This window comes from Agelaius tricolor, unplaced genomic scaffold (genome assembly GCF_023055355.1).
Source record: "Agelaius tricolor isolate 1412-34295 unplaced genomic scaffold, bAgeTri1.0.p SCAF_6, whole genome shotgun sequence".
NCBI classification, from domain to species: Eukaryota; Metazoa; Chordata; class Aves; order Passeriformes; family Icteridae; genus Agelaius; species Agelaius tricolor.
Window position 1 is genome coordinate 14,302,530 of NW_027269266.1, and position 23,296 is coordinate 14,325,825.

General features: G+C 42.1%; 1 protein-coding gene across 5 annotated transcripts in view; it reads left to right on the top strand.

Annotated features, from left to right (window-relative positions):
* The first annotated feature begins 8,983 nt into the window (after positions 1–8,983).
* Positions 8,984–23,296, top strand: part of ABI1 (abl interactor 1) — a 77,331-nt gene continuing 63,018 nt past the window's right edge. For 2 of the 5 annotated variants that reach the window (XM_071428776.1, XM_071428775.1), the window contains exon 1: positions 8,987–9,254. In XM_071428776.1, the coding sequence (XP_071284877.1) occupies positions 9,138–9,254 (117 nt within the window). In that variant the 5' untranslated portion in view covers positions 8,987–9,137. Of the gene's footprint in view, positions 9,255–23,296 lie in introns of all 5 variants that reach the window. The other 3 variants (XM_071428778.1, XM_071428774.1, XM_071428777.1) reach the window with 3 other exon arrangements.

A 23,296-nucleotide genomic window follows, 5' to 3' on the forward strand; every position in this document is an offset into this window, starting at 1 on the left:
AGTCCCATGAATTTTCTGGCTATTGTGAGAAAACAAGAGAAAATAAGGTCCCGAGTCCAAGTATATATCCTGTGTGGGAAGTGTTTGTAGCTTTTGGGAGCTTTCCACAGCCCACCTGTTCTGTGCTATGATCAGACACCACATATCTAAACAATCTTCAATCTCATCACAGTTCCTCTTTACCTTTTCTTCCTCTTGTCCCCTTTCACACCTGTACATGCCCCTTCTATCTGGCCCTTGCAAGTGCCTCCATTATTTCTTCTCCCAGAATTCATCATACTGTTACCTTCCAGATGCCAGGGGATACAATCCCTCTATGCCATTATCCATCACAGGTATATGGTATGAAAAACCAAAAAAAGTGCAGAGAAAATCCCTTGACCCTTGCAGTGCACAGTGGAACATTATCAGCACAGCCCAGTTCCTCTGTGGATAAATTCTAGCTATTATAAACTCTATTGAGAGTATGCAAATATATTAGTTCTAAAACTTTAGGAATTCACCAAATGTTGTCAGGTTTTTCAGGAAGAGCAGGAGGTATGACCCTGAAACCACCTTCTGCTAACTACCTTCCTCATTCAAAACAGAGCTCCTGGGGGTGTAACCTCTTGGCTGAAATATTTGTAATGATGCTACAGAAAGCATTTCTTCTTTTTCCCGTCTCACAAATTCCTTGGATGGGAAAAATAAAGTCTGAAATAGAAATATGTGCTACTTGGGCTAAATTAAGAGTGAGAAAAGTATAAGCAACTAAAAGCAAAGCATTACAAGGGGAAACAACTGGAAATTTCACATACAGTACAGTGAGGGCTCTATAATATATCTACTATGTAAAACGACATCTTGATCTCCTTTTCAGTCAGAACAGCATGAGTCTTTTTTTTTCTTAGCATGTAAGAAAAGATATCTCTAGTTGTGAGACATCTTTCAATTGATGTAAAAACATAGATAGGCTCTACCTTCCATATTGAAGAAATTTTGAGAAGTACAAACATGTCAGATACAGAATGAAGAGTTAGACATTTAAAGGGAAGTGACGGCACACATAATTATCCACCTCACATTCAGAATTATTTTAAAGAATGTTAGAAATATTTTTAATACTGAGTAAGTAGGTATTTATTAAATGACACTGTTTAAAAAGTCCCCAGCCCTTTAGCAAACACACTGGCCAAAAAGATACTGTGGAGTTATTATGGTTATGACCAAATAAATTAAAACATTCATAGCTAATGGTGACAGCAAATAGCTGAGCACAGCAGGAAGCTGTCATCAGTAATTTACATATTCACTTCTAATTGTGCCTATGCATCATTAAGATTGTTCGTATTTGCATTTGCTGTCCTCTGAACCAAGTCATTTTCCAGTGGCATATATTCACTTTCACTGCAGGTAACTTTCATTACTGGTAATTAAAGGACAATTTTTACCACATTATTCTACAGGAAACAAGAAGTGGTTGCTGAGATTGATTAATATCTAAACTAAGTTTGAGATGCAATCAGTCTCAGAGGCACAAGAGCTTATTCCAGTTATGTAATGAAAAGTAGCAGGAACACCCCCTCCCATTTGTTTTTTTGCTTTTGAATATCCAAAGCTTATCCTTTAAAATTTGTTGGCATGCACTAGGTGGCCTGATTTATTTTTAAATGTTCCCAACAGAGCCTCAGTCTATGTGTAATGACTTTTTACCCTCCTTTCTGCACAGTCTGTGTTTGAGCTCTGACTGGGACAATACTAAGGAGGATGCCAATGTTACCTTAGTGTGGAAGTGATTTTCTAGTACACAACTGCACCTGAAGGTTGCTGTGCATCCAGTCAAATCCCTTTTGCCTTCAGTGCTATTGAAGAGATGGTCTTTTTCAAACACCACTCAACCCTACAGACTCAGCATTGCTTCCAGTTGAAGCTTTACTGTTTCACTGGGAGCTGGAACAGACCCAAGAACTGTAATGTGTTTTCACTTGCTGAAAAAACCCTATTATGTTGTCCCTTATTTTGCCATCCAAATACTGTGCTTGGTTATACTATCACTGCAAAATTGCTGTCAAATATTTATTTTTATTGGGGAAATAGTGCTCCTTCTGTAGTAGCATGATGTTATCATTTAATTATTTTTTCTTTTCGGCTTTGTGATGGAAAACTGCAATTCAATGAAGTATATATTTAAATGCAAAAGAGGCACACCAATTAATCAGTACAGAATACGAATGCTTTTAATCTGCATCAAAAAAACGGTGGCGCTTAGAAAAACACCAATCTTTTAAATAGAAAGAACATAAAAGTAATTCCTATCCATGCTCAGATTTCCTCAAATACAATGAAAAATTGCAATTGTGGAATTAGATTATCTTCGCAATAATATATTCTTTTAAAGCTTTGCATTATGCTAAGTACATTTTGATAAGCCTTTAATTTCTTTTTTTTATAATTTTAATTGTTAAGAAAAAATCCACAGAGAGCTCAAATATTAGCTCTGAGACACAGATGTTTACTGTTTTCTGGTTTTTATTCATCCACTTTACCAAACACGGAAACTAAGTACTGAGGATAAGAAATAAATTAGTCTGGGAATATATAGGGTAAGTTAGGCATAGCCAGGAGTGTGAAGTAATCAATTCTGAGGTGTGGATAAACTAGGTGATAGCATAGTACAATCCACTCAATTATCTGGGATCATAGGAGACTGGGAACTGATGAAGAAGAGAAAAACACAGGTAGTGGAGCTGCTCCAAGGAACACCAGAGACACTTCAGTTCTGTGTGTGGTAATGTAGTCCAGAAGAGCTTATTAACTCTGTGTTCAGCACTATGCAGTGGTCTCAAGGCATTGTTTGCAGTGTTGCATGAATTTGCAAAGCCATCTTAGGCTCTGCTTCTCACGTAAGCAGTTACAGCTCTGCAAACCATGTCTGAGCCTGTGAGTCTCATTAAGCCTGGCTCTATATGCATTCTCCCAGGAACATTCTTGGTCGTGCTATTCTCATAGCCTTTATCAAGCAGTGCAAAACAGAACAGAAATGGTGCAAAAGGTGTTTTTATACTTCAAAACATTTTCCAAGACCTTAAGCAGTGTTTTTCTTCCTCTTAGGGATGCTCACTCCAAAGAGCTGAGCAAGTAGGACTGCTGATATGGGCTATCTACCCTTTCAGTGCCTGCTTTCAACTCAGAGTCACAGGAGACTTGTCTTTGGGTCTGTTATATTCCCCTTCTCTACTAATTATGCAAATTATTACTTTTTCCTGGGCAAGGTGTCTGTCTGCTTTTGACCAGAAGCTCCATGTAGGTGAAAAAACCTTTCCCAGGAAAATTTTTATTTCGTATGTACATATCAAAGAAATTCTTCCATTTTAGAGGATTGCCATCCTCCAACAAACAGCTATTAACTCAGGAAATCCTAACCTACCCTCTAATGAGTATGCCAAACCTGCATGGGTCTATTCAAAAAGCTGACTTTCACTCCATGCCTACCCCTTGCAAAAAGATGGCTCTTTTCATATTTAAATTACCTTTCCAAAGCCATAAAATAAAAGAATGAAAAAAAATGCTAATAAAAAGGATTACTGCCAGAAGCCCACCTCCTGCTTTAAGTGGCTGCTCTAAAGTCAGCCTTTCCTCAAAATGTTCTTATTACAAAACAGTTTAGCTCCATTTGTTAGTGGTGTAAGAAGCAAGTCATCTTGGCATTTGTCACACAATAGCCACCTTCCCGGGTAGGTAGGTCTAGGAGAAGGAAATGGGCTGTCTGAGGTTCTGCATGTTTCTGGCTGCACCACCAGGGTCTAGATCCCCCATTTTTCCCATGTTCTTAGGGCAGTGGATGCCTGACAGTATTTTGAGGGATTAAGAAGATAAGCCTACCTTGTGATGGGCAGCTGGAAATGACAGAAGCAGAAGGGACCTAGACTGGGAGCTGGGAATGGAAAATAGGAGAGGAATTCCTTGATGCAGTGAAAAGTGGAAAGAAACATCAGGAGACAACCTGATGGCCAAAGGCTGAGCTGACAAATATGCAAAATTAAAGAGGCCAAAGGAACAAGGGATCCAGTGGAACACAGGAGGAGAACCACTGAGATGACGGATGGAGAAAAGCGTAGCGGAGGTGACGGAAAAGGAGAATTGCTGACACCAGAGTACTGCTGAGGAGCAAAGATAAGCATGCAGGAGGGATGAAGAGGAGAGAGTTTTATGAAAAATGAGGTTGAGACAGAAGGCAAATCCTGCAAGTGAAAATATATTAGAGGAGAAAGGTCATGTCAAAATACAGTAAAACTATTTATTTTTTGCCACTCTTATCTTGTGCATTCTTGAAGCTGCAATTTTGAATCTTATTACTTCTGTGCTCCCCAGCAGCTCAGGCTGCCTAGCAATGCCTGGCTGTGCTGGCTGTGCTGCACAAAGCTCATGGCTGCCTAGCAACTGCCAGGGGGCTGTGCTGGGGTCTCTGGCCAGCTCAGGGATGCAGTCCTGCCCCAAACACCCCTGCTCCCCTGGCAAGCCAGGAGGCAGTATCTCCTCCAAAGCTGTTAACAGCTTTGATGAAAACATTAAAAATATTAATTGGGAAAAAGGGCACACGGAGGTGACCACAAGAGTGCAGAGTGCATGACAAATTGTGTCCAAAATGCAGGAACAGCCCCATTCATCTCTGCAATACTCAGACAACCTGTGAGGACAACCGAAATATCAAGATGAGTAATTATTCTGGTTCTTAAATAAGGCTCTGTGCTAAAGCAAAGGAAAGCAACCCAATGCTGCTATGCACCTTCTTGGGCAGCTACTAAACAGGCGGAGGAAATACCAAAAAACCCCTGTTAGGAGTACTAAGTATTCACAAAGGCTTGTCCTTGTGAAGCCATACTTGTGTAACTATCATTGCAATCAACAAAAATTTTCTTACAAGAAAATGAGACTTGGCATTTGGCAGCAGAGCTGATGTGGCTGATCTGAACAGCCCTGTGTCCTCTGTGCTTCCAGCTGCCCCCTCAGATCCCTCATCTCCTTTTCCATTGCGCTGTCAGAAATGCTTGTGCAGCTAAACAACCGAAACAGGAATCAATCCAGCTGAGAAATGGTCCAACAAAAAATAAAGGGTTATTTTCCAATCAACACTACTGAAGTAAGTACTGTTCGTTCCCAAGGGAAAAACAAAGACACATACCAATCTATGGCCAAGGAAAGGGAACAGACAGTTACAGAGCTACACAAATTACAGTGCAGGAGAAGTTGCTGTGATACTGCTACTTTGCTACTGTTATAAACAGCACTTAGAATATAGTCACATTTCTCTTTCCCAGCCAAAAATGGCCTATTGTCCCAGAAACACAGGATTGCCCCTGGAGATCTCATGCCCCACTGAGGAGGAGAAAATCTCAGATGTAAAGTTGAGACATTGAGAGATATATAAGCACATTTTACTCTGGATAGAATCTCATTTGGGTGATTGTTTAGGTGGAGATTGATGGACATAATGACATGTTTTCCTCTGCCAGTCCAGCAGCCCAAGCCAGGAAAATTTTAATTCCCAGCTCTTTTGCACACTTGAAGTATCTTGTGTAAGTTAGGGAATTTTTTTTTTAATTAGCAGTTTATTGCTGGTGCAATGAGAAAGTGTGACAGAGCAAAAAAGCCCAAACCTAACAAAATAAACCAAAATTACAAGAACAACAAAATAAAACAGTTTCTAAAAAGAAACCCTGGTGAATGCAGTTTAGATGCACACTACTATCTTCAGCAAATGTCAGCTCAAGCCCAAGGTTTATTGATTGTGGCTCAGTGCTGGTTCTGCTAGATTTGCACTCTTTCAGGTGCTTTAGAATCACTTGGTGTACACACCATGCAGACTCATGGAGCCAGCTTTGATCTATTGCACCTGAGTCAATGCACCATCCAAGAGCCTCAGACACAAAGACACTCAAGGGACCCTGCAGAGAGTTATTGAGAGAGAAGGAGGGCTAACATGGGGCAAAAGCTAATAAGGCCTGCTGGTCTTATCAGTTGGCCATATCCACACCACAATTCCCAGCACATCTTACACTGTGTGGCCCTCACAGCAGCACTGCCATGGTTGTATGGCACCCAGATGACAGGTCCTGCAGGAATGGCCCTGGTTTTGTTGTTTATCTACCCCCGGTCCAACCCGCGGGCATGGGGACAACGCCTGGCCGTGCCACGGCAGCTGCAGAAGAGTCTCAACGCAGCTGTCACAAGGTGGCGACCTTTGATGCGCTCCTCCGAGGTGTTCTCGCGTTGTGAGAACAGTTTGAATACACTTGGTGGGGTTTGTGCAAGGCCTCTCAGGCAGCAGCAGGACACGGGCTGCAAGCCCTCCTGGAGCCGCTGCTCCACTGTGCGAGGTGGATGCATCCCCTGGGAGCCCTCAGTGCCTGCCCAGCAGTGTCCTGCCATGGCCTTGCAGGACAAGCCTGCTCACCAAAGTGAAGCACAATACATTTAGCAAAACACGTGCCACTCATTCTTCTCCTACTGAAAAAAGTCGATGGGCAAGGCCCCGCACATTTGTCATTTCTTTTACAGGGGCAGCTGTAACATTTTAAGAAGAGCCAACAACAATTGTGCTACATTTGAGGATGTTAACAGCTTCCATGAAGCCAGTCAGTGATCTGTAGACAATTACAGACTCATTCAAGCCAATGGGTGTTAAGCAATTTGCAGCCAAAGTGAATAGAGAAATCGAATTTGTCTTTGTATTAATATACAGCTGGAAACAAGAAGTCAGTACTGGAAACAAGGAGAAGCCAGTGCCCAAGAGGGGTGATGCCTTGTAAGGCATCCCCTAGAACAGAGGCTAGACAGAGGTAAAGAATAAAGTAGGTATTTATTAGAAGACCTCAGTGGATACACCTTGGGCAGTACAAGAGCCCAGCCAGGGCTACACCTCAAGATGAACCCAAAATGGCCACAAAATGGACAACCAGTCATGTGGTCTCTCACTTTTATAAGTTCTGGTCCATTTGCATATTGGAGTTAATTGTCCAGTTATAGCTTTAGCTTATGAAGTCCCATACTTTTTGTTTTTCTCTCTTCAGTTCACATTGTTTATGTTCTTGGGCCTGAAATTTGGATCGTTTGTCCTTCTCTAGCTTGGTTGCCAGCTAGAGAAGAAATTGTTTTGTCTCCTTACTCTGTGAAGAGAGCTAACTATTCCCTAATATGAAGCTCAGAACTACACACTAAAGCAGTACAGACTCTGAAAAATATAAAAGCTAAAACCTGAGGCATCAGGGGTTCTGGTCATACTTGTCTTGGGACACATTTAAAGCTCACCAATATCTCAATACAAACAATGGAACTATTTTACATTAAAAGGAACCCAAAATAAAGTGTTTTATTGGACATTACAAGCTGCCCTAAAGAGAGTTATTAAAACCCCTTTGGAAACAATTTTGGTAAGCTGCCAAGTAAATTAACCATCAGAAGATAGCAATGTAGATGCATTTTATCCCACAGCAAGTGCTGCAAACGTACCAGCTCCTTCTGCTCCTCAAAGAGCTCTCAAACACTTTTGGTGTTTGAGACAGGGGGTGTTTTTTGTAACTCCAGCTGCAAAGAGTTTCCCAGGCCTACTGGTCCTTTCTAGGCTCCTTACTTTTCATCCTTGCTTCTACAGTTCTGGGCTGAGATGCTGGACTTTGCTGAGCACAGAGGTGAAAGGAGATCTATTTTTGTCCCTCTCCACCTTGATTTAAAGAGATCAACAAGTACACCAAAGCATCCTGACCAGAACAGTACTGCAAACAGGAGACAGACTACAGAGGACATGTAAAATGTCACATGATTATTTAGAGATGACGAAGTCTCCTCTTACTATAATGTGAGCTTGAGACTGCTTTTTTCTGAAACATGCTGACTTTTTACCACTGTGTGGCTTTCTCTAGGACAACTACTAAAATGCAAGGACTAGCTGCATTTGTGTTTGTGACTGCAGACACACAGCACATGCCACGAACAGCAGAGCCTTGAAGATGGCTTTTTCTGGGCCTGTTACTCATTGCAAGAGCAGGCACGGACACCTCAGCAGAGCAGTCACCTGCTGTTACTGGCTTCTCTTCTGGCATGATTGCAAAATCAGGATTTTACTTACTAAAAACACAAGAGAGATTGTACTAAGCAATCACCAGACTTTTGTCTTCCATACCTTTGCTAACAGCCAGAGGAAACCCAGAACAATCATTAACAACTGAGGTAAATGAGTGGCAGGAATATTGATTTATCTCAGCCAAGTATTTGAGATCTTCTTATGAACCTAAACCCAGGCAGTCACTAACTATTAGTAGTTATACTGGGCAGGCCTTGACTAAGATCTACACAGTTTGGATCCAGTATTTCTCCCTCGCCCTCAGGGGGTAATTCCCTGGAAGGGACTAGTTGCCCCAAACCATGATCATCCTAACATCTTATCAGTGTTTCGTTATCTTTGGAATGGTCTGCCCAGGGAGGCAGTGGAGTCACTATCCCTGGAGGTGTTTAAGGAAACGTTGTCCATTACATTTAGGGCTGTGGTCTAGTTGACATGGTGGTGCTCAGTCATGGGTTGGACTCGATGATTTCAGAGACCTTTTCCAACCTAATTGATTCTGTGATCTTCCAAAATTTTAGCCTGCTAGACGGCAGACAACGAGAGCAGCGCTTCCCTCCCAGACCCTTTTGGCCTCTCCTGCAGAGGCGCTGCCTCTGGGCAGCACTGTGGGCCTGGGGCTTTTCTGAGCGGGGCGGGGGATGGACATCACTGTTTCCCCTCGTCTCTGGGCTCCCAGCAGGACGGTCTGGCGGTCCCCGCACAGGAGCCGGCCAGGCCGGAGCACTCCGGGCCCCAGCACGTCCCTCCGGCCCGCGGGCGGTGCCCATCAGTGGCGGCCGCCCTGCGCATGCGGCCGGCGCTGCCTACAACTCCCGGCTGCCTCCGCACAATGAGGGCGGGCTTTTCCTCTTTTTTCTTGGTTTGTTTTTTTTTTTTTTTTTTTCTTTCCCCTCCCCTCGGAGGGGAAGGATGGGTGGGGAAAGCGAGCGTTCACGAAAGCGAGGCGAGGAGGAATCCCACAATACCAGGCGGGTTGCGAGCCCGGCGCTGCCGCTGTCTCTTTAATGCAAGAGGAAGCGATGCGGAGGGGTGGAAAATGGCAGAGTTGCAGATGTTGCTAGAGGAGGAAATCCCTTCTGGCAAGCGGGCTCTGCTCGAGAGCTACCAGAACCTCACTCGAGTCGCCGACTACTGCGAAAACAACTACATCCAGGTGAGGGGCGGCGGGGCAGCGCACCGGCGGCGCCGCTCGGCGGGGCTCGGCTCTCCGGTGCGGGCGGCGGGGCCGGAGCCGCCCGAGGGGCAGCGGCGCCTGGCTGCCCTCGCCGCGGCTCCCGCCCCGTAGCCGGTCCCTGGGGTTTGCCTTTTCTTTCAACTTTCCCAGCTGAACGGCCAGGCTTCCCTTCCCCCGCTCCAGAGGGGAAGGGAGGGGGTTATTATGTCAGTCCGGCTACGAGGGTGTGTCTTTTTTTTTTTTTTTTTCGTTTTTTTTTTCCTCCCCCCCTCTGTATTTATTTATCATGAGTCACATCCCGGAGACCTCCCAGGGCTGGGGTGGGGGTGAGGGAGGTGCGAGGGCCCCCGAGCCTCTCCGTGCGGCCGGCTCCGACCCGGTACCCCGGGTTTCCCTACGGCTTCCCGGCGGCGGGGCTCCCTCCGGGGGCCGCGGACGGGCCTCGGGGCGGCGGTCGGTGGCGGTGGCCGGGGCGGATGCGCCGCACGTGGGGCGCGGGTGCCGGGCGGCCCCGCACCGCGCTCCGCCGGGGCCGCCGCCGCAGCGGCGCGGGGAGCGGAAGGGGCCCCGCACACGGGTGACATCACGGAGCTCGGGGACCCGCGCCGGGTCCTCCTCGGCGAGCGGGTCCTGGGGGAGCCGCGGCGCTGCGCGTCCGCAGCGCTGCCGTGAGCGGCGTGCGGGGGCAGGAGGCTGCCCGTGGGCTGGCAGCGCCGTGCGGGCGTGAGGCGGTGTTTCAAAATGGCAATCTGTGCCTCTCGCAGCCTGCCCGGCTCCGACACCCTACAACAGTGATTGCAGACCAGGTCTCTGATGCGGGAAGAGGCTCCATTGGTTGTAGCGTCTCTTTAGCGGTCGGTTTTTTTTCCATCCCATAGATTGCCAGTGCTTCTTGGCCTTCTTTTAAGTCTGCTTTTATGAAGCTACTTTAAGCACAATTTACTATTATTATTTTTTCAGGATTTACATCACGTGACTCTAAGTCTCGGTCTTTAGTCATGCTGATCTGGATGCAGAGCCATCCAGAGATGCTGAAACTCAGCTTTTTTTTTTTTTTTTCCGTAAAAAATTTGAAGGGGAAAGGCAAATAAAGTTTATTTACTAGACAGCTCGTAGAGTGAACATGTTGAATCTAATACTAGATTACCTGTGATAAGTATTTAATACAGGTTACTAACATCTTCGGTATCCATCATTGCTGGTAAGCTATCATACTGTTTTTGGTAATGGAGCAGCAAATATGGAAGCACATCTTTAATAATACGAACTGATTTTTTTTTATGAGATACTTGAATTAAAACTGCTCTAACAAGCCATATTTAAGTTTTGATTTTTTGTGGTATATGAGGTAGTATGAGTTAATGTCTATTTATGCTTCCGAGTTGTTTGCTCCACCCAGAGAAAGCTGCTGATATAAATGCTTCTAAGAGGCGAGGTTCATTTGGTTTTACTCATGGGAAATATGACAAATACATGAGTATGGTAATTGCAGCACAAGTTTTGACGTGTCTCCTGCTCCTGACTTTTCCCTGTGTCAGAAAGGTGCAGAGAATTTTCAGTCACATAATTTTCTTCAGAGTCATGAAACTTGTCTTTTCTTACTTTCATCAAACAAACCAAATAAACACAACACTTGAGCAAATTCCCATCCGGTCATTTGGGGTGGCTTTTCCTTTTCCTTTTTTTTTTTTAATTTGGTAGCTCATTTTCACCTCAACTATCAAGGTCAGCTGGATGTGGGATTGGTGGGGTCTGTTTTATCTTTGCACAGCTGTGTTTACCCCTTTTGAAAGGAATCCGGAATTCTAAAATTCCTAATGCAGTCTTGTCCAGTAGCTTTGGAAAATGTATATACCTCACTTGTATTTTACATGTATTGTACATTTGCTCAGTAAAAATGATAAATGTATTGATAAAACTATGTATTTTTTCAAGTGTTTGATGGAGGTGGTTTTTTTTAATCAGCACTTGATGCAAAGCCATCTGCTGTCCAGTTGGACTACTGAACAGATTATACTGCCAGTGCATGTGGTGGGGCCACTGCTGGATTAGGCAATATGACACAGGGCACTGGGTTATGAGATTTGAGTGCATGAGTATTGTGGGGTGGGAAGAGAGAAAAGGAAAGGAAGAGGCTTAACAAACATACAGTACAAGATCTATGTGTTTAATGTAATTGAGCATTTTATAAAAAAGACAGACCACAACAGAGAACCTGGCCATGAAGTGAATGTTAAAGTACTTCACTAGTAGCTAGATATTGTAACTTACCTGGTAGCATGTAGCTGGTTCAGTTTAGCCACTTTGAATTTGGAGGGGTTTCTTTTCTTCTGTGGAAAAAACGAAGTGCTCCATAGTGGTAAAAATTACCATGTGCTGTTACCCGCTCTGAATTGTGCCACTGAGGTGAAACAGGTTTGTCAGACGATTCTGAGTGCTGGCACTAACAATTTATAGTGATTGTAATAGTAGATAGAATGACTTTCTCAGTGTTTTAGTTTATAGTCTTCACTGACTTAAGCAGGAAAGTAATTTCTGACCCCTAATATTGCTCTATTCAAGCTATATATATATATATATAATTTGAAAATACAGGAATATTGTTTTGTCTCTCTTGCTAAAGCTGAGAATAATTCTGGTAAAATTTCAGTGATGCTGATTTCTTGAGGAAAACTTGTATTCAATGTCTTTAGAGATTCCTCAGGGAAAAAAAAAAAAAGAGAAATGGGGAGAAGCTCACGTGGCTGGGACTTGCCTGCCTGATGGTGGATGTAGCTGTGTGGAGAGTAAGTATTCTTTTACTGGAGCATTTAGGAAATATGACAGCATTTGGGAATCTCCTGTTGAAAACTGCTGCTCTCAGAAAAGCAGGAAGCAGTTGCTTGCTGAGGCACACTGTGACTATGTCAGAATGCTGGCTGGTAACAGTTTGCCCTCCAGATCATCATGTATTCTAGTTATCTAGGAAGTTTATTTGTTAGGAAGAGAAAAGAATTCAGGAGAAGCAGAGCCATAAGCTTCTAAGGAAGACCTGCAGTGCTAAAAGCAAAGTGCAGTGTGGTGGCAGTCTTGAGGGGGATGGGAGAAAAAGGGAGACAGAAAAAAGTAAAGAAAACCAAATGTAGAAATAGTAACTGAAGAACATTGTGATGTTTTGGTGGTGATTTTGGCTTTGAATAGAAGGAAAAGGGCATTATAAGTACATTGGTGTATTTAATCTCCGACAGTATATAAATCCGTGATGTTTCTGGTTGGAAGCTTCTAGCTTCTATAACAAGCAGGTAGAAAATTAGATCCCTGTTTTAGGTCAGAGGCTTGAACTCTGAATGGTTTTAAGAGCAGGTTTTGAACCTTAAATCTTTAAGGCATATTTTTACCTCCTGGAATCATTTTTCTTATATATAGATGTATTAATTTTGAAAAAAATATTTTCAAAATGTAAGTTCCCATAGTTGATGTCTTCCCCAAATCCTTTTGCCTGCAGGTATATTCTGGGACTAGTCCTATTGATGTGCTTGTAACCAAAAGGCTATCTGAAAATCTGTAGCATAAAGCTGAAGATGCTAGTGAGGAGTTCTAGTGTCCTAGACAGTATTAACTTGATCAGTGCTGCTAAATGCAGAAATAACAAGGAGTTAAAGCATTTGCAGTTGTAGTTATGATTCTTCAGCTGATAACTTCCATAGAGATCTACTAGTAATTTTTCTAGCTGTATTGAGTTATTTTGGTGTTTTAAGGAACTTATTTACAATAACTAGCTTATGAAGCATTAGAATGACACAAGAAATCAGCTTGTGCAGTGTTACTCCACTGATGACTTCCTTTTGAACAACTTCAGTTGACTGGTGTATCCCAGGGAGGCCTCTCTGTGCTATAAAACACTGCTTACAACTCTCCTGCTGTCTAAATCAAGTGTTCCTTATTACCTTGTTTATACATATGCAGATATACATAGTTTTTGTCAGTCTCAAGCTTCTAAACCACTTGTGAAGATCCGTTTGTAATTTTTGTTTTTAAGCTCAAATATAATTTTAATACGACTGTGAGAATCTCTAAACAAATAGCTTGCATCCTTGTATAAATTCTCATCTTGATAGTCTCAAGTGGGTAGATTTAGCAGCTTTAGAAAAATAAATTGAGAGACCTTTTAAGGAAGTAAGTGCTGTGTTGCCTAAATGTGTGTTTTTGTGTCATGTTACTTCCTTCTGTAGCTTCTGACTGGTATGTGGAAACTGAACGGTGAATTAACAAGCTATTCTGGGTAAAACAGGCAAAAGCACGGACAGATTTCAGTTTAACTGCTATTGCAAAAAAATTCAAATATGTCTCCATTTGGTAGAAAAGTAAATGTGTGGCATTGAGCAGAAGTGTTGCATGCAGAAAGTTTCATAAATATTTGTGTTATCTTCCAAGATGCATAGAGGAACTATTTTTGCTTGATAAGTTGGATGTTCAACACTTCTATAATGTAGATATTTCCTTTCCAACACTAATGAACCTTTTTTTGTGGCTTTTCATTAAACAGTGGTAGCTGGTCAGACACTCAATTTCATTGCCTGGCACATGGAAAGTGGCTTAACTTAGTTCGGTACAAAGAAGTTTACTCAGAATGTCTAATTCAGGAAATGAGCTGCTCTAAAAGGATAAACTTCTTAAATTGTCACTAATACAAATCCTTTATGTGCTGTTAGAACTTGCATGCTTTTATGTTCGTAGGTTAATTAGTTTGAGAGTAAATACAGTAATATTTTTTCTTCCATGAGTTTTCTTGCTAAATTTGGAACATTTAACAAAAAAAGCAAATTAGGTTTGCTTTCTGTAACACCAAATATAGTTCAAAATTAGAGAGCAATGAGATAAAATACAAATGTATCTCTTATGCTTTGTAGGTTTAAATAATATTCTTTTAAAAAAGGTGTTGCATTGTACTTTGAAATAATGTTCTTTTTAAGGTAGTTTAAGCAAATGTTTGCCAGCAGTATAGAAGACACTGGATGTTCTGTATGTGGTTTTGGTTTGTTTTTTTTTTTTAGAATAATAATATAGGTGCAGGTTGGTGGGTTAGGCTTATAGCTCTTCTGTGCCTCGTGTAGGTCTCCTGTGCAAGTGTCTTTGTGTTTTGGAAAATAAAGCTTTAACTCATAGGCAGCAATAAGACTGTAGCTCAATTTCACTGAATCAGCAAGTGATTACACTGAATTTAAAGAAGATGAATCCCAGGGTGTTGTATGTCTGATTTGTGTCCAGAGAAGGTAGATTATATGAGATGAGCTTTTCCAAATTTGAAATGTTTCCATTAATTTTGGTATATTTGGTTTGAGAAACCAGAGGGGTGTTGTCTGCTATTCCTGCTCCATTTTTCTTAAGTGCTACCTTAATCAGGTGCAGTAAAGTGGATTGGGATAAGCTTTTACAGGTGTGAACTGTTTCTTGCACAAGGGGAGTGCTCTCCACCCCCTTCTGTTTGGGCATCATTGGAAGGAAGAAGCTTGCAGGGTGTCTGCAGTCAGTGTATGCCGAGTGTGATCCTTGCTCCCTGTGCTGCTCTTGCTTTGCACAGTCCTATGGAATTGTTGGAAGGAAGAAAGAAGTGTGATTAAGTGGGGCAACAATCTAATACTTCCCCTGGTTCTCTGGGAGGTTGTTACAGTAAGTAGCTCTTCTGGTAAAGAGAAAATAGATGAGCCTTGGGAAGGTCTCATGAAGTGGAGAATGAAGGCAATTATAATGAAAGTAAGAGTACAGGAGCAGGCTGAGTACAAGAAGGAAGTGTTCTACTTCTGAGGGCAAAGTTCCTGTTAGTATCTAATCGAAGTTTAACAGAAGAAAAAAGCCTGAACTCTGAAACAAAAGAACCGATGCAACTTCCCAGTGTTTTTGTTTGGCATTTTGAAGTGTCTTCATTTTACAAAAGCATAAGTGGAGGCATGGAATTTGTATCTGGCTCATGGAAGGTCATATAGGGACATCTTGTCAGATTTGGGAACAGAACCTGATTGTGTAGACTTGCAGTGCTGTTCCCCCTGCCACCCCACCCCTTTCCAGACTGCCTCTGTTATACTGCAACCCAGCAAAAAGTGAGTATCCACAGAAACACAGAGACAGTATGCACAGAGGCAGTGTAATGACTCTTTCAGGAAAATATGCACCTGAAACCATCATTGAATTCATTAGCAGCAATTACTTGTTAAGAATTTAACGTATCACCTCTCATAAGAGCCTTGAGATTCTAATTTTTTTGCTTTGCCAACGTCAGGAGTTACATAAGGCTCACAGCACTGTTTGTCTGTGTGTTGGTGGGTCTTGGCAGAGGCTTGAGAAGATGCTGCTCTATTTCTCATTGGTGAAAGCAGTCTGTGTTTGACATTTCTGGTGACCGAAATCTTGCTTAGCTACAGAACGGTGGGGTGGCAGCTGTGTGGACAAAGTCAGTCCTGGCATAGCAAGGCAGCCTTGAGGGATAAGGGGATATCTTGCTCTCTCTGCTTGTCTTCAGTCCTTATTTAGTGACTTGGAGTCTAAAGGAGTGTAGTGTGGTTTTTATTGTTGCACGGTAGGAAATTGCTTGTGGGACGCTGCTTACTCAGTGTCCAGGCTTGTTCATAACTACCTGAGCATTCTTGCTCTCTTTAGCATCTGTGTTCCCTAGTGTGGTGTTCCTTTGATGCTGTTCTCCCACCCCAGTCCCAAATCTGAGCACTGGTGACAGAGGCGGTTGGGCTTGGTCAGAGTGATCCTCACTCCCCTGATCCCTATGTAAAGGGAAGTAACTGCAGAATTTGAAATGGTAGATACCGTGCCTCAGTCTGGTTCCTCCCTTTTTGTGACAGACTTGGTGTCTGCTGTGGGTTGCAGAAATAGCCCTTTGCACCTCAAAACTTGCAGAGAGCCCTTGAGAGCCAAGACCAGGGTGCTGTGGAGAATAGGTCTCAGTGTGCTCCTGAACACAGCTCTGAGTAAGATGGCACTGCAGGTGCCTTTCCTCCTGCACCCCCAGCCTGTCAGTGTGTCCTGATGGTGCTGAAGGTAGGCTCAGTCAAGTGTTTCATCAGCTTACTGCCAGGTATTGAAATAGAATATACAGCATTTCTACCAGGTGGGCTCTTGAAAGAATCAATTTTGTAGGTAGCAGATGAACACAGAACTCTAAAATCTTCCTCCTGATTTTAGAGGGAATGCGTTACTTTCCGTGGGTTAATTAATAAGAGTGTAGATGCCACCTTTTCTTGAGACTGTGCTAATAGTGTTGCTCATTACTTATGCAAGCCCTTAATGCTGTTAACAGGAGCCCTGCATGCTTGCTTTGCAGAATGTATATTTGTTACTATGATGCCGATAGTTCAGAAGAAAAGGAAAGGTGGGGAGTCCTGCTTGAGACTTTCAACTTGGAGTGAAGCATAAGTATAGCATTTTCTGGTGCAACTTCTAAAATTCAGCAGTTTGCATTGACATGAGTTGGAATTCATAGGTAACCTGCTGGCTGAGCTAAAGATGCAAGTTAGTTTAACTCTGAAGAAGACTACTTAAAAGGGGACTTTATTTTTAATAATATTCTTGTCAAAGGTTCCAGATCAAATAGGTTTAGAAAACAAGCTTCTCGCATAATTAAAAATATGTGCTGGGGTTCTGCAAACTGAAAAAGTATCTGGAAATCAAAACTTCCCTTCATTTCAGCCTCCCCTATGATAAAGCCTCTTCATAACCTCCAGAGATGATGTATCTTCTGAAAGAACAGTAAAGGTGTCACTTATACAATGAGATTGCATCTTTCTCATGTTTCTTATAGCAGATATATTTGTGACAGTGTCATCCCTCCCTCTCTGAGCCCAAAATAATTAATTCTGTATGCTCCTTATACAGCAGAAGTTAAAGTGCAAGCACGCTGCTTCATGTGCAAGAAAGCTCTGATACTGTAGTGATGTATAATTAAAGAACTCATGAGGAAGAGACTCTGCATCCCTGTCCTAACCTTATTGTAACCTCAAAGACAAATAGGAATAAAATATGGTACCATTCCTACTTTTGTTAAGAGCAGGAAGACCTCTCAGAACTCACACAGAGGAGCCTTACTAAAACAAATGTTGGTTTGACATCCTTAGAGCTGAACGTAATGTTCTTACTGGGTGGTCTTAAAGTTATAAATAGTTCCAAGAAAAAAAATGTTTGTTTACCACTTGAAGCATAACAATTCTTCGAAAAGAATTGAAGTAGCTCTTGAAAGTAGAATTGAAAGTAGCTCTGTTGGCTACTTTCACACCAGTTTCACATGAGAATACTTTTTATAAGCTATGCCTTATCAGGCAAGTGTGGGGTTTTTTGTGGCTCTTTTTTTTTGCATGGATAATCTTTTACCAGATGCATATCTTCACTTTCATTTTCTGATCTCCTTGTTGTACTTTGGGGTCAGCAAATCTGCCAAGCAGTATTTGTCCTGCAGCAATCATTGTCAGCTGTGCATCTTATTTAACTTTGTTGTAGCAGGTGTGCTACAAGTTAATACTTGAGCTGTGGTCCTCATGCAATAGTTCTGCGTTTTCTGAAGCCCATGATAAGAAAACATCTGCATAAAAAAAATAGGCAAGAGAAGAACAAAGTGTCCAGGCAGGTGCATCAGATTACTGCATGAACATCTAAGTAGCTGCAGAATGCCATGCCATGGCTTGTTTTTTCACATACCTAGTAATGTTGTTTGCTCTTATGTCACTAAATATTACTAGTGATGTTTCTCTCTTTGCATGTGCTTCTCCTAGGCTGGGATCTTCATGTGAATTTGCTGATTTCTCTCTCCCTGCTCAAGTCTTGTGCTTGCTGCAGATTGCTTATTAGACCTTTTGTCTCACTTTCATGTTGTTGACTTTCTCATTTCAGATCTGATCTGAAAGCCTATTCTCCCTTGCCTATTTATTTTAATTAATCTCTTTCTATTATTTAACTGCATTTTTTACTGCCTTGCAACTTATATTATGTAGCTATTTTTCATTATGCCTTTCTGACAAACAGTTTCTACTAGCATGGTTTTGTTAGCAATTTGAAATCTGCAGCTACCAAAGACATTTATACACATTTCTTTTTAAAATTATCTTTGTTGGCACAGAGTTGAGACTAAAGCCTTATCTCTGCAGTAGTTTCTAACTATGTAAGGAAGCCATGATGACCAGGGTACAGAGGAAATGGAATGCAGCTGGAAAGACAATGTGGAATGGAACTGACATGATTCTCCCTATTAGTAAAATTCTTATGAGACCTCTTATATTTATATGCAGCCAGACCTTTCCTTTATGAGAAACCTGTCTTCTTCAGGAAACTGATCCTTTTGTTACCCTTTTGAGTCTAAGGAGTAAAATGGTCATAATGAAACTCCTCTGCTTGGAGGGCTTTGGTTCTCTTAACAGTGAAGGAAAGTGAACGTGGCAGGAGGAATGGTGTTCTCTTAATATGTGTGTGTGTCCACAAAGCAGAGATGGACCTGATCCTTAAAGGGTTTTATAAAATATGGTTGTAACCTGCAAGGTTTCCACTGAGAAGCCTCGTGGCAGGTGGCTTGGATGGTGTTTCAGTCAAGGTCCAGAGAGTATCAGGCTAACAAGTAGAGATAGAGTGGATCAACGCAGTTACGTTGGCAAGATCTTTGAGACCTGGCTGGGGATTGTTCAGCTTTTGCTTGGCTGTCTGACTTGCAGGATTTCTGAATCTCTGGGAGGAGCTATTGTTTCTATGATGCAAACTCCTGGCTTTAGCTGCATTCGATAAAATATGCGTCTGGTTTGGAAGTGCTTGGCTCTACAAGGGCTCTCTTCAAATACCGTGGGTGTGTTTCCTGCTGCAGCACACCATATGTTCTCCCAGCACTGAAATGATGTGGTTGCCACAGTAGTCCTGGGATTTGGCTTAAATGGCAACAGATTTTTAATCTAATTTCCAAGGTGTCTTTAACTTTGAATGTTAGAGAAATAGTTGTTGCCATAGATGTATTTGGAGCTTGGGCTCATACAAGGCAGCTTACTTTGTATGAAATTTTGTATCTCTTCAGAAGTGACTGTCATTTCTAAATGTGTATTTCATTCTTCTTTATCAGTCTGTCCTTTAACCAGTGGAGAATGATAACAGTCAGTGGAAAGCTTTCTAGCACACATTCCCTCTTTGAAAACCTACTGTCCATCAACAGAAACTGTAAAATCAGCTCTTAGTACTCTGCAGTGAATGAATATTGACTGTTCAGAGACTGAGGAAGATACTTTTGTAATTATGAGAGAAGCTTGTTTACTGGGGATAGAAGCCAAGTACGCAGGCGTATGGTACCTGTTGATTTTTGCTTCTCTGCTGGAGAGAGAAGTTGCTGGTTTTGGTCCTGAATGTCATATGTATGGAGTATTTAAATGTGTTCCTTGGGCATGGAAGGAACTTTAAGAGTAGATAATCTATGTTGGATAACTTTCTGCCTTGCTGATAGAAAATGGGAATGGTTTGAAGGATTGTTGAAAAGCAGTTTGAGGGTCTTGAGAAACTCCCAAATTTCTGGTGGGAATAAGAGCACGGGAAGAGTGGGGAAGAGAGCGTGTGACTTCCTTCATTGTGTTCAGCCGCTCTCTCTTGCTAACTGTGGTGCTGAGAAGGACAATATGAAAAGCAAATACTGTTACTATTTGTTTCCTGCCTACAGCAGAGAGAAATAGCTTTACTTTTTCCCCAGATTGCTGTAAGGGCTTACTGCAGCAGCAGTGGGCGTGGGGGAGTATGAACTGGAACAGGTACTTTTACTGGCTGCATAACATCCCACGAGGCCTGGGGGAATGAATGTGGGGAATACTGTGAGTCATACTTGTCAGTCTCATAAAGCAGGAGGCTTTTTAAAATTGGCCTTGGAGGGGAAGAGGTGTTTAATGGAGCAGTTGTGCAGGAGTTATGCAAATAGAGAACATAAATAATGAGCAAAGGTACTCATTTAAGCTCCTTGCCTCCTCAGAAAATGACTAAATGCAAACAACCATTGTGAAAGTTAAGAAAAATGCATCATCATTTAAGTATAAAGAGTGCAAAAATGTGGCGATCCATTATGATAAGAAAATTCTCTTTTTGTGAATAGCAAAATTAATTTCTCTGGTTGTTGAACAGAAAGCATGTTTGTTGTCAGTCTGTTTGGTTTTTTGTGCTTGAAAATTTGCAGTTTCCTTTGAAAAACAACAAGGGAGGAAGCTGAAAAGCAGTTCCCTAACCCAAGAGCTGGTGGGGAGGGGAGGTGGTAAAAAGACCAGTCTCCAGTTCTGCTTTGGACATATCTTCAGTGTTTAGGCTGGTTTTGGTCCTGAATGTCATTTCTTTTTGTAGAAAAAGTTTTTTCTTCTCTGTCCCCCATCCAGGATTTAATTTACATGTAAATACTGTGTATTCTTCAGTAAAACCAAGAGCATGTACAGCTGCATTTTTTTTTTCTTTACTGACACAGCCACTTCTTGCTGTTTTAAATTAGAGTTTTGAACAGGGCTTATGAAATGTAAGTGTTGCAGTCCTGGACTTACACTGTGTGAGTGTCTGCAAGTATCATAGTGAGAATCTTAGCTCTGATAGTGAGCCTGACCAGCAGACTTAATGGGCATAAAATTTTCTTGGCAGAAGTAGTAACTTCTGCCTCTTGCAGTGTAGAGAGGCCATCCCAAGCTTTGAAGCAGTTGGAAATGACAGATCCACCATCCCACATGCTGCTCCAGTGCTGTGCATGTCCTCACGTGGCCTCTCCTGTGCTTTAGCCCAGCTTCCTCCAGGCTGTACAGGTGCAGAGGTAGTGGCAGTGTGGATATGGGTGGATACACAGCTGTGGTGATGTGTTCCTCTTGTCAGGGGACTGTTTCACTGAGCACGGCTCCTCTGCAGCTGTAATAAGGCCACTGAAGCTGATGACAGAGGAGATGGCCCTATGACAAGTGCTGAAAGAGAATAGTTCAGGTTTTGTTTTACTGCTGGCAGGGGGGGAGACAAGAGTGATGTGGATATGCTGTTCTTATGCATCTGGTTGCATGGAAATGCAGCTCTACTGTCACCTGTATGACTCTGCACCTCCTGCATATGCTTAAATCTGCCCTCTACGTTGTACATGAAGGGGAAGCTATCTTTAAAATAATGTGAAGGTGCATCTTAAAACCACCAGTGCAACTTCAACACTGATGAGGAAACTTTCCTGTAATTGTGTCTGCAAGAGGCATTGCAGCTGTATTTCTAGGGAAAGCTACTCGAACTACTGCTGTAGTAGCTAATAGCACAGCAATTGTCTCACCAAGGACTGTGTTTAGAAAAGCCAAACAAAGCAATTCCCTCACTCCTGAACTTGATGCTGTATTTCCTATTAAAGAATTTGCTTGCTTTCTTCTGTTGGTTTCTGTAAGTTAGGTTTTACCTAATACTGGATGTAGATATTACCATATTTATTTAGTTCTGGTTATCTATTCTTCTGTTCACTTTTTTGATGGAGAAAGATACGACTTGCCAAATTGACTCGCCCTTCCTACTGCCTCTCCTCCTTTCTCCTGAGCCATCTGTTTTGCTCTGTTGTGTGTGGTTTTTAGAGGAGATAAATTTCTACTTGTTGCAATTTAAATAACTCACTATGTAAGTGAGCTTCTGTGTGTAAGGTTTTGGAATGTTGCTGCTAACTGTAGGATAAAATTTTAACATAATAAAAATAATTATGTAAACAGAAGCTGGCTGTAGTGTGCTTACAGCCACTATCGAATAAAAATCATACCAGCAGGTTCAGGAGTGCATCAAAGTCTGAGTAGTATTTGTTTATGTGATCAGATAGAAACAGAAACTAGGTTGATTTTTTCCAATTACATGCAAATTCTTATAAAAACAATCATTCCTTGTATTGCAGTCCATTACTTTATTGCCATGAGATCACGGTATAACCTGTGTCCTATGTGAGAATATGCCTTGTGCTGGGACATAAGCTGCTACAAAACTGTGGGAATCCACTAGTTTCTGGTCTAAGTACACTGCTAAGTATGGTGAGATATGTGATGATTTTCTGCTGGACTGAGTATATTCATCTTCAAGACACTAAATAGTCAGCAGTGAAGTGATACAAAACATGAGTAGAGAATTTGATCCTATAATGGCCATTGTTTTCTTTGTTTTAAAAATACTGTGATGTTTGGGAACTGCCTGAACTGTAAAATCTGGGCAGCAGCTGTGTGTCTAAAGTGACTCCCTTAAACATGAGAACTGTTCCTGAATTAGGAACACGTGCAATCCAGAAACTTGCTGATTGTCTCAAAGCCAGTGGAACTCGTGGCTCTACATTTTGTTGCCTTGAGATTCTCCCTGGAGCTGGACAGGCCTGCTAATGACTTTCTGTGCTCTCCTTTCCCACTTCCCTTGCTGCTTTGTTGTCCTGCAACATCTCACATCTCCATGGGGAGGAACCTGTTGCAATGCAGAGTGTAGCTTTGAGCCTCCTTGTTTTTGGGCCAATCCTTTAGTGGATGCTGATGCTCAATGTGTTAGAATGTCTTTGATAATAATGTGTGATACCAGGACATGCTGTGATGAGACTGTAATTTGATCCTTTTGCTAAATCTCGTTGTTTTAACCTTTCTTGCTCAATGCTATCCAGTATGATTCCAGGCCTGCATATAAGGTAGGGAGGACTAGAGAGTGAGAATCTGGGCCAAAAAAAAAAAAAAAAAGGTATTTGAAGCATACCTGTGAAGCCATCAAATTTTAGCAGGTTACTTGTCTTCAGATAAAGATTTGCTGTATTCTGGGTTTAGACCCTCAGTTTGATTTGTCAGAACAGAAATAAAAGACTTCATGTCAGCAGTCACCAGTCCTTGAGAGTAAAGTGAAGAGTAAAGTGAAGAGTAAAGCAAAATCCATAGCAGCAAACATTGTTTCAGTCATAATGAAACTTTTACACACAGAGTGAACTGAGGAGCTGTGCCCCAAAGCAGGTGACTGAGCTATCTGGATTCAAAGGCTTGCATGATATTAAAGTCTGTCAAGTTCTGATTTTTCTCTCCATTTGGAGA